General features: G+C 54.3%; 1 protein-coding gene across 1 annotated transcript in view; it reads left to right on the plus strand.

Annotated features, from left to right (window-relative positions):
- Positions 1-3391: 3391 nt before the first annotated feature.
- The window catches only part of KLF11 (Kruppel like factor 11), a 9784-nt gene continuing 1403 nt past the window's right edge, over positions 3392-11772 (plus strand). Inside the window, exons 1-3 of the mRNA XM_023199172.1 lie at positions 3392-3601; positions 5943-6212; positions 7304-8249. Coding sequence (XP_023054940.1) covers positions 3560-3601; positions 5943-6212; positions 7304-8249 — 1258 coding nt within the window. The 5' untranslated portion in view covers positions 3392-3559. The remainder of the gene's footprint in view (positions 3602-5942; positions 6213-7303; positions 8250-11772) is intronic.

Genomic DNA, 11772 nt, shown 5'->3' on the forward strand with positions numbered 1-11772 from the left:
CAGGGAGAGCTGCTGCTGCCTTCTGTCCTGCAGGAAAGAAGACTTGGCAAGGTCATACCAGCAAAACAAGGATTTGTATCCAGGTCTGACTCCAAAGCCCAGGCACACTGCCTTCTGCTGAAGCATCAGCTATTTGGGGGCATCAGGGAGGGCTTCGCCAGGGAGTCATATGCAGTCTTTTTCTTCCGTTTTTTTCTTTTTTTTTTTTGAGACACAGTTTCACTCTTGTAGTCCAGGCTGGAGTGCAACGGCATGACCTCGGCTCACTGCAACCTCTACCTCCTGGGTTCAAGAGATTCTCCTACCTCAGCCTCCCGAGTAGCTGGGATTACAGGTGCCTGCCACCACGCCTGGCTAATTTTTTGTATTTTCAGTAGAGACGGGGTTTCACCATGCTGGCCAGGCTGGCCTCAAACTCCTGACCTCAGGTGATCTGTCCACCTCGGCCTCCCAAAGTGCTGAGATTACAGGTGTGAGCCACCGTGCCTGGCCATCTCATGCAGTCTTGCAGGGTCAAAGCAGACAAGGGTTGGCGTGTTCCACACAGAAGGAATGCTGCCTAGAAACAGGAGAGTGGCATAACCTTGGGAGTACAGGGTTCTGTATTGGGTCACTGCGGGCAGGAAGGTAGCAGGGAAAGCAATTTGGGAAACTGGTCAGAAATGATGCAGGAAGTGCTGGCTGGAGCCTGGTTACAAAGACTCACGGGTTCCTGGCCATGGAGCCTGAAGTCAGTCCTATAACTGTTTGGATTCCAGCTGATGGCTTGAATACAGGTTCAGCTCCATCTCTACTTCCAGAAGAGCATTCTGGCAGTAAGGTGATGGCAGATTGTAGGGCATCTGGCTGGAGGGAGGGAGACCTATTGGGAGGCAGTGGCAACAATTCAGACGAGCAGGTGGTGGCCAGGACAAGGGCTGGCATGGGTGACATAAGAGTTTGAGAGGAACTGAGAAGGAAGAAGGGCAAGGCATAACCGGCAGAAGAAAGCAACTGTGGGAAAGGGAGGAGGTAAAGGTGACGCTCAGGTTTCTAGATCAAGCAATAGGGTCTCCAGTTGTGCCCTTCACGGAGGTGAGAAATCCAGATTTGGGTGGAATCTGAGTTCAGTTTCTTGTTTGTTTGTTTTTTCAGACTGAGTCTCTGTCACCCAGGCTGGAGTGCAGTGGTGCGATCTCAGCTCAGTGCAATCTCTGCCTCCTGGGTTCAAGTGATTCTCCTGCCTTAGTCTCCCGAGTAGCTGGGATTACAGGCGCCTGCTACCACACCCAGCTGATTTTTGTATTTTTAGAAGACACGGGGTTTCATCATGTTGGCCAGGCTGGTCTCGAACTCCTGACCTCAGGTGATCCACCCACCTTGGCCTCCCAAAGTGCTGGGATAACAGGCGTGAGCCACCGCGCCCGGCCCTGAGTTCAGTTTTAAGGACACAATTAGAGGTGCCCACAGGATGTTCAAGCAGGAAGGCTGGTAGACACCTTCAATTCGCTCATTCACCTACGTGGATGAATTAGAGAGCCAGGCTCCCTGGCCTTGGGAGAGTCCTTCTGATGGGGAGACAGATGATAAGCAAATAACTGAAGTAATGGAAAAGGGACAGTTCACGAAAAGTTTTGTGAAGGAAGAAAACAAGAAGGCCCGCGAGAAGGGGACTGGAGGTCTCCCCAAGGGTGCGTTCGCTAGAGGAGGCCTCTCTAGGTGGACTGCGGGTAAGGGCACAGGGGGCATCTGGGGGAACAGCATCCTAGGAAACAGCAGGTGCAAGGACCTGGAGATGGCAGAGGGGCTGGTGAGACAGGTGTCCAGGAGGAGGCCCGGGCTGTCCCTCGGGGGAGTGGGGAGAGTCGTGGGGCTGGAGACAGAGGGGCTGGGTCCCTGCAGGAGCTCACAAGCCACAGTGGGGAGCAGAAGCATTACCCTGAGTACAGTCGGAGCCACTGAAAAGGTTAAAGACCCCTGGGGGTGCTGAGTGGCAAGGGGCTGTGGGAGCTGGAGTGGACGCAGGGAGACCAGTTGTAAGGCGAATGCAGGAATCCAGGCAAAAGAGAATATTCCAGTCTGTATCTAAGACTTAACTTTTCACATACACAACACCCTGCACCCCTCTCAGAGCCTCCGGGGTCTTCATGAGAGAAGTTTATCATGGTTCACTTAAACCCTCTTACTATTTCAGCAAACACCTTCTCCTCAGCCTGCTCAACCCCTCTGCTCAGAGTGGGCCCCGCAGGAACAAGTGGGGACCAGAGCCCTGCTCAGGTGAGTGGTGGGGCCCGGCCTGTTCCCTTGAGCCCAGGCTTCTCTGGCTCAGAGCAAAGCCCCCGGGTGCTGGGATTCTCTCTCTGCTCCTTCTCCCTAGATGTGAGCTTTTAAGGACGATTCCTCACTGCGGCCTCTGCCCCTTGCACTAAGCGCCAACACACATCGCGGCTCAGCAAATGCATGCGCAGTGGACAGACGGAGGTGTGACTCCTTCCTGAGCTGAAGGCTGCGGCGACGCAAATAAACAGCATAGCTCCTGCTCTCCATGAACCTGGCGCTGCAAACGTGGCCAAACCACACCAAGAGACGCCAGCAACCGAAATACAGGGAGGAAAAAAAAAAGGTGCCCTGGACAGCACACTAGATCTCTCCTGCAGGCTCGAGGACTACCCGGAGGGGGCGGCGTTTTCTCGGGGCCTGGGAAGAACGAGCGGGTTTCAGCTGGAGTCTTTTGGGTGACTGCCCGTCTGGGCTTCCCCTGAGCCCGTAACAGAGCGGAAGAGGCCCAGAGACGCCAGAGGAGGGGCATCAGCGGGACCCTCAGGCCGAGAAGCTCAGACTCCGGGTGTCTGCAAAAATGACCGGGTGTAGGAATGCCGCCTAGAACCAGCCAGCTTTCCGACCTCTCGGGTCATGGGCTCACTCCAAAGAAACGAAGGGAGAGTGACAGAAATAAAAACAACGAAAGCCGGGTTGAAGCCTCTAGGTGGGTCTCCGCTACCGACTGATTTAGCCGGTGGCGCTACAGGAGGTTCCTGTAAGCGCGGTCCCCGCTCCCCGCTCCCCGCACAGAGCCCGAACCACGCCCTGGGATTTCCCCAGGCGCCGCCGCTGCCGCCGCGGCGCCCTCTCCGCCCCGCGCGCCCCCGCGACCTTTCCCTTACTTTCCAGGGCCTCAGGCCCCGCCCCTCGCTCCTACCAAAACACGTGCCGAGTCCCGCCCTGCCCGATCACGCCGCGGCCAGGCTCCGATCACGCGGCCCCCCGTGGCGCTCATTGGCCTGCCGGTTACGGGCCCGGCGCGAATTGGCTGGCGGCGGCAGGCCCCGCCCCGACGGGGGGGGCGCGGTGTATTTTGGTTCGCCTCCGCGCCCCGCCCCGCCGGCCGCTCCCTCCGCGGCCGCCCCGCCCCTCCCGCGCCGCGAGGGCCGCGCCGGGGCAGAGCCGCGCGGGCGGGCGAGGCGCGTGCCGGCCACAGAAGCTCCGGGTAGCCGCCACCGCCGCCCGCGCGCACGTGCGGCCGCTGCTGCGCCGAGCTTACGCCCCGCGGCGGCTTTGTTGCTCCCGGCTGCCCGGCACGATGCACACGCCGGACTCCGCGGGCCCAGACGACGCGCGCGCAGTGAGTGGTGGGGCTGCCGCGGCTGGACTACTCGTCTGAGCGAGGGGCGAGGCGGGGGACGCGGTGCGGGGCCCGCGCGCCTATGAAAGCGGGAGGTGGGGCGTGCGGGTCCTCGCTGCGGCCGCGCCGGTGGGGGCCTGGGCGGGCTTTGGAGCCGGGCGTGGCGGCGGCCGTGCGGGGCGCTCCCGGGGCGGCGGGGGCGAGGAGGGGGCGTGTGCCCCGCGCAGCTTTGTCTCGCGCTTCCTGGGCGGCCCCGCCCCTCTGGCCCCGCGGCTATTTCCAGCCATGACGTCACCCCGGTTCTGTGAGCCGAACGGCCGTTGGGTGGGGGAGCGGCTGGTGGGAACGCGGCACGCGGCCGTGGGGCGGGGCAAGAGTTGCTGGCGGTAACGCGACACGGTCCTGGGGGCGGGGCGCGCGACCGTGGGGGCGGGGCAATAGCGGCTGGCGGGGGTGCGGCTCGGCCCTGGGGGCGGGGCAAGGTCCGGGGGCCTTGGCAACGACGGGAGGCGGAAGCGCGGCACGGCCCTGGGGGCGGGGCAACGCCTGGAGGCGGGAACGCGGCACGCGAGCGTTGGGGGCCCTAAGCGTCGCGACCCGGGAACTTCGGGGAGGTATCCGTGGACGTGGGCCGAGTGTGGGCCTCGTGGTGTGCGGGCACTGTGGGCCGGGTCCCTTCCCGTCCGTGTGGTGAGCGGGCCTCGGCGCCGGGTTCTGTGACTTCACAGGGGGTTTCGTGGCGCAGCCTGCGGGACTGAGGCCGGGGATTTGAGGTGGCCTCGTCTTGTTTGATCACGGGGAACCTGAGCAGAAGGAAAGTTTTGATGCTTTGGTGCATGGCAAATTGAGAGGAAACGTGTATCTTCGTACATTTAACATTTCCTTTTTCATTTTGAGACGGACTCTCGGTCTGTCGCCCAGGCCGGAGTGCAGTGGGTGCGCGATCTCGGCTCACTGTAACCTCCCTGGGAGGGAGGGATATTCCTCCCTCTCAGAGTAATATCACCTTCTCACCCCCAGATTAGTTTTCTTTCGGAAGAGATCAGCTCATTCCATCCTCTTCCTCCTCCTCCCCTTCCAGATTAAAGAGACGGTCTGTAATCCCAGCACTTTGGGAGGTTGAGGTGGGCGGATCACCTGAGGACGGGAGTTCGAGACCAGCTTGACCAATATGAGGAAACCCCCCCTCTATAAAAAATATAAAAATTAGCCGAGCATGGTGGTGGGCGCCTATAATCCTGCTAGTGGGGAGGCTGAGGCAGGAGAGTCGCTTGAACCTGGGAGGCAGAGGTTGTGGTGAGCCAAGATGGTGTCACTGCACTCCAGCCTGGGCAACAGAGTGAGACTCCGTCTCAAAAAAAAAACAAAGCTGGGCGCCTGTAATCCCGGCACTTTGGGAGGTCAGGGCGGGTGGATCGCCTGAAGTCAGGAGTTGGAGACCAGCCTGGCCAACATAGTGAAACCCGTCTCTACTAAAAATACAAAATTTTCTGGGCGTGGTGACAGACGCCTATAATCCCAGCTACTAGGGAGGCTGAAGCAGGAGAATCGCTTGAACCGGGGAGGTCAGGAGTTCAAGACCAGCTTGACCAACATAGCAAAACTCTCTCTCTACTAAAAATACAAAAATTACCCAAGCGTGGTGGCGGGCACTGTAGTAAGCCAAGATTGTGCCACTGCACTCTAGTCTGGGTAACTGAGCGAGACTCCATCTCAAAAACTGTAGGGGTCCTCTCCGGGATCAGAGGTTTACTTCCTGTTACCACCTGCTAGCCTTGGGACAGTAACAGATGATTCCTGCTCCGAATCTGTGGAGGGAACTGGTGGAATCGCCACGGGCCCTACCTGCTTGGGGCATGGAGGGAAGGCGCCAGAGTCCCTGAGAGCATCGGTAGGGACACTGCTTTGGCGGCTTTGCTGCTTCAAAGAGCCATCCATGGTCAGGGCACCTCAGCTACTGGCAGACTGACTAGATGGCCTCAGTGTTGGCTCCTCTTCCCTGGGCAGCTGCTTTCACTGTTTGGCTTGCACCTCAGGAGTTAATTTTATTAATCATTTACCCAAGAAAAATATGAACTTATTAAGCCTTTTTTAAGAGTCAAGATTTTTGGTGGCAACACTTGCCGTCTTAGTTCTGTCTTTGAAATGTTGGCTTAAGAGCCAAATTGTCGTGAGCATTCTTTGAACATCTTTTACTACAGCTGGTGTTTGTTGCTATGGAGTATTGCATGTGCATTACATGCCCAGTGTAGGCCTCTGGTGTGCATATCCACATGCCCATCATGGGTGGCCTTTTGTATTTCCCCTGCACTGAGAAGCCATTGTGTTGTGTCGCCTTTAGGTTGACATCATGGACATATGTGAGTCCATCCTGGAGAGGAAGCGGCATGACAGCGAAAGGTCTACGTGCAGCATCTTGGAGCAGACAGACATGGAAGCTGTTGAGGCTCTTGTTTGTATGAGCTCCTGGGGTCAAAGATCCCAGAAAGGTGACCTGTTGCGGATAAGACCTCTCACGCCTGTCTCTGATTCTGGGGATGTCACCACCACTGTGCATATGGATGCAGCCACACCTGAATTACCAAAAGACTTTCATTCTTTATCAACTCTGGTAAGAGGAGATGGGAGAGGAGCATTTTTGTGAAATGACTAGAGTAGCTGAACTCAGTGTGTTGAATTCCTTCAGTCGGGCATGGTGGCTCAAGCCTGTAATCCCAGCACTTTAGGAGGGTCAGGCAGGCGGATCACGAGGTCAGGAGTTCGAGATCAGCCGGAGCAACATGGCGAAATCTCATCTTGACTAAAAATACAAAACTTATCCCGGTGTGGTGGCGGGCGCCTGTAGTCCCAGCTACTCCAGATGTCTGAGGTAGGAGAATCGGTTGAACCCAGGAGGCAGAGGTTGCAGTGAGCCGAGATCGCGGCACTGCACTCCAGCCCGGGCGACAGAGCGAGACTCCATCTCGAAAAAAAATAAAAGAACAAAAACACTCTTCATTCATTTCTGAAAAATGTGCTCTTTCTATGGATGGATCATACCTTGCTGTGTGGTTAATGTCCATGGGATGAAACCTACAGATTAATGTAAGAAAGTGAAAATTACTTCCCCAGGGGAATCTTGGGGTGGAGCTTAGGTTCTCCTGGTGACCCAGCCTAGTATCAGGATATGTGGGTAGTAGCTGGAGAAAGCATGTGCTTTGACATCAGATTGCCTTCGTTGAGTGCAGTAAATCACTATTGTTTTTGGTTTTTTAATTTGCTGCATCTGTGAAAGTACTTGGAAAAATTGCATCTCAGCTTGGAGAAGTTGAGAATGGTAGGTTGCTAACAGAAGTGGAGATTGTGATTGTCCTGGGCTGGAAGCTTTCTCTGAAAGAAGAGCGTAGAAAGCAGATTTGGAGAGGGATGGGAGGGCCTGTGGGTTGTCAGGAGGGTTGCAGAAGCGGTGGGCATGGCGGCTAGGACCTCCTCTCAGAGTTCCCTGCATTGGGCTCTTGTGTAGGTTTGGGAGAGGTAAACACTGTGGGAATAAGCTGAGAAAGCAAAGTGCCCCATGCAGCCTTGAAACCCACTGGGATGTTGAAAACAGGGTTAGCCGAGTGTCTAGATGATTCAGTGTAAAGGTATTGGGAGCATCGTGATGAATTAAGTCCCTGTTAAAATTTAAAGCAACTTTTTCACATGGTACTTTTGTTTTTTAAGTGCATAACTCCTCCTCAGAGCCCTGATCTCATGGAGCCATCGACAAGGACACCTGTTCCTCCCCAAGTAACAGATTCCAAAGCATGCACAGCCACAGACGTCCTCCAGTCCTCTGCCATAGCGGCCACAGCGCTGAGCGGGGGCGCGGAGAGGGACTTGCTGGGTTTGGAGCCAGTGCCCAGCTCTCCCTGCAGGGCCATGGGGACCAGCGTGATCCGACACACTGGGGAGAGCCCTGCTGCCTGCTTTCCCACCACCCAGACTCCAGATTGCCGGCTTTCTGACAGCAGAGGAGGAGAAGAGCAGTTTCTGAGACACTTTGAAACTTTGCAGGACACACACCTCACAGACACTTTACTCAACACTAACTTGGTTTCCTGTCAGCCCTGCTTGCACAAGTCTGGTGGCCTGCTCCTCACTGACAAAGGCCAGCAGGCAGGGTGGCCTGTTGCAGTTCAGACTTGCTCACCAAAGAATTATGAAAATGACCTGCCCAGGAAAACCACTCCTCTGATTTCTGTCTCTGTCCCTTCTCCCCCTGTCCTTTGCCAGATGATCCCCGTGACTGGACAAAGTGGCATGTTACCAGCTTTTTTGAAGCCCCCTCCCCAGTTGTCTGTGGGGACTGTGAGACCCATCCTAGCTCAGGCTGCTCCAGCGCTTCAACCTGTGTTCGTGGGACCTCCGGTGCCTCAGGGAGCTGTGATGTTGGTCCTGCCCCAGGGAGCCCTCCCTCCGCCTGCCCCCTGTGCAGCCAGTGTCATGGCTGCCGGGAATACCAAGTTGTTGCCCCTTGCCCCTGCCCCAGTGTTCATCGCCTCTAGCCAAAACTGTGCCCCGCAGGTAGACTTTTCCCGAAGGAGGAACTATGTTTGCAGCTTCCCAGGTTGCCGGAAGACCTACTTCAAAAGTTCCCACCTTAAGGCCCATCTTCGCACTCACACAGGTAAGCACCAGGGCAGGTAGGGCATCGGGCACACCAGGAAGCACACTTTGAGCCGCCTTTGGGTGGGAGGGGATCATGAGAACCCCCTGGTGAAGGTGGAAGTGTGGCTTTTTCTTTGGTTCTGAAAAGCCTGCACAACCTCGTAAGGGTGGAGTTGTCAGCACAGCCATCAGGAGTTTGCATACAGAGCGCTCGTCCTGGAAGATAAAATGTAGTATAATTCTGTTGTGTCTTTTGGTAGCTTTTAGAGTGACTCACAGTGCCCCCTTCTGTCCATATTGCAGTAGATGTTTCATGTTTTTTTTTTTTTTTTTTAAGAGAATGTGCATTCACATTCAGTAAATATATCTTACCAGTGTGACTCATGTTTATTGTGGGAAAAGGTCTGGCCAAACTATAGAAAAGTTCAAATTCTAAAATGCGATACTCCTTCTATCGGAAGGGGGCGGAGTCTCGCTCTGTCGCCCGGACTGGAGTGCAGTGGCCGGATCTCAGCTCACTGCAAGCTCTGCCTCCCGGGTTTGTGCCATTCTCCTGCCTCAGCCTCCGGAGTAGCTGGGACTACAGGCGCCTGCCACCTCGCCCGGCTAGTTTTTGTATTTTTAGTAGAGACGGGGTTTCACCATGTTAGCCAGGATGGTCTCGATCTCCTGACCTCGTGATCCGCCCGTCTCGGCCTCCCAAAGTGCTGGGATTACAGGCTTGAGCCACCGCGCCCGGCCTCTAAAATATTTTTTAAAAGAGTATAGTTTTCTCACCTCTGAGAGTAGTTTTTAATTTAAAGTAAGTCGCGCAAGAAACTATGCTGACCAAATGATCTCTCTGTTGTCTAACCAGCTCTGTTCAATAGAATTTTCTGCGATGGTGGAAATGTTTGCCGTCTGTCCATTAGGGTAGGCACTGGCTGCTCACGCTTGAAGTGTGGCTAGTGTGTCTGAGGAACTGAATTTTACATTTTTTAATACTTGAAGTTTAAATAGCTCCATGGGACCTGTGGCTGCCCTGCCGCTCAGCAGTGGTCTGAGTGTTGCTGGACAGAGAATCGCTTCAGTAGGTGAGGGCACCATTTCTCAGGGGTTTTTTGAGTTTGTGTTCTGTTGCTCCGATCGTGGTAGCCTCCACGTGTAGAATAAAGTGCAGTCTGGTGTCAGACATTAGAAGAGGAACTCTACTACTCCATTCTACTGAGTGTCTGTTTGCTTTGAGGATAAGGCCAAACTTGGCCCATGAAGTACTCGCCTCTGCCCATGCAGAAGCAGCCTCCCCAGCGTTCCGTGTCTGATTCCATATTTCCACCCTTCCCCCTTGGCCCTCTGCCCATCTCTGCTTACTGAAACCCTCGAGGGCCTTCCTAGGGTTAGTTACTGGATTGTTTCTCTATCTTCCTTTCTTCTTTGACCCTGGTGGTTTACTGTAGGTCTTACCGTATTCTCCCTTTGTTTTGTAGTTATATACTTACCTCACTTGGATATATTCCTGGTGCTTGATACAAGGGCCTAACACTAGGCAGTAAATGAGGGTTGGTCATTTGCGCGGCAGATGGACGTGGGGCTGTGTCAGGGAATGGGACCTGCTCGCCGCTCATGACGGGCTGGTTGACTCGGTGAGCTCTGCATTTCACCGGGACTCTCCAAGGGAACTTCACATTATACCAGAGCACAGCTTCCAAATTTGGGGAGGTGACTGAATGAGGTTTTACTGTTTATTCCGTTTTCCTTGGTAGAAGTACTGACAGAATGACCTGCAGTGATTGAAACAAGCTACTTCCATGTTTCCTAAAGTACTTCCAATTCAATGACAGGCATTGCATGGGGACTCACACCTGTCATCCCAGCACTTTGGGAGGCTAAGGTGGGCGGATCACGAGGTCAGGAGTTGGAGACCAGTCTGACCAACATGGTGAAACCCCGTCTTTACTAAAAATACAAAAATTAGCTGGGCCGGCTGGCACACGCCTGTAATCCTAGCTGTTCAGGAGGCTGAGGCAGGAGAATCACTTGAACCTGGGAGACGGAAGTTGCAGTGAACGGAGATCGCGCCATTGCACTCCAACCTGGGTGACAGAGCGAGACTCCATCTCAAAAAAAAAAAAAAAATGGCCAGGCATTGTGGCTCATACCTGTATTCCCAGCACTTTGGGAGGCTGAGGCGGGCAGATCACGAGGTCAAGAAATTGAGACCATCCTGGGCAACATGGTGAAACCCTGTCTCTACTAAAAATAAAAAATTAGCTGGGCTTGGTGGCACGTTTCTGTAGTCCCAGCTACTCGGGAGGCTGAGGCAGGAGAATCGCTTGAGTCTGGGAGACAGAGGTTGCAGTGAGCCAAGATTATGCCACTGCACTTCAGCCTAGTTGACAGAGTGAGACTCCATCTCTAAAAATAAAAATAAATAACCGTAAGAGTTCTGAAGAATCCCCTTCTTGTGCCATTTTGTAAACTTGGGAGTTTTCGTGAGAAGTAGAAACTGGGCAAGTTCACCTTGGATAACATCGCTTTTTATATATATTTCTACCAATCTGAAAAATCTTTAAATTGGAATAAGGTAGAGTGAGTGGATGCTCCTTTTTTTTTTTTTTTTTTTTTTTGAGACAGGGTCTTACTCTGTCGCCCAGGCTGGAGTGCAGCGGCACGATCTCGGGCTCACTGCAAGCTCCGCCTCCCGGGCTCATGCCATTTTCCTCTCCTCCCTTAGCCTCCCGAGTAGCTGGGATTACAGGTGCCAGCCACCATGCCTGGCTAGTTTTTTTTGTATTTTTAGTGTAGACAGGGTTTCACCATGTTAGCCAGGATGGTCTCAATCTCCTGACCTCGTGATCCACCCGCCTTGGCCTTCCAAAGTGCTAGGATTACAGGCATGAGCTACCACGCCCAGCCTATGTTACTTTTTTCCTCTTTTTTAGACAGAGTCTCACTCTTGCCCAGGCTGGAGTGCAATGGCATGATCTCCACTCATTGCATTCTCGGCCTCCCAGGTCCGAGTGATTCTCCTGCCTCAGCCTCTGGAATAGTTGAGATTACAGGCGCCCACCACCACACCCAGCTAATTTTTGTATTTTTAGTGGAGATGGAGTTTCACCATCTTGGTCAGGCTGGTCTCGAACTCCTGACCTCAGGTGGTCTGCCTGCCTCGGCCTCCCAAAATGTTGGGATTACTGGCGTGAGCCACCGTGCCTGGACAGATGCTACATTTTTTATTTTTATTTTTTTGAGATGGAGTCTCGTTCTGTCGCCCAGGCTGGAGTGCAGTGGCGCAATCTTGGCTCACTGCAAGCTCTGCCTCCCGGGTTCACGCCATTCTCCTACTTCAGCCTCCTGAGTAGCTGGGACTACAGGCACCCGCCACCGTGCTTGGCTAATTTTTTGTATTTTTAGTAGAGACGGGGTTTCACTGTGTTAGCCAGGATGGTCTCGATCTCCTGACCTCGTGACCTGCCCACCTTGGCCTCTCAAAGTGCTGGGATTACAGGCATGAGCCACTGCACCTGGCCGGATGCTACATTTTTTTTTTTTTTTTTTTTTTT

Source organism: Piliocolobus tephrosceles, chromosome 15, assembly GCF_002776525.5.
Source record: "Piliocolobus tephrosceles isolate RC106 chromosome 15, ASM277652v3, whole genome shotgun sequence".
In the NCBI taxonomy this organism is placed as follows: Eukaryota; Metazoa; Chordata; class Mammalia; order Primates; family Cercopithecidae; genus Piliocolobus; species Piliocolobus tephrosceles.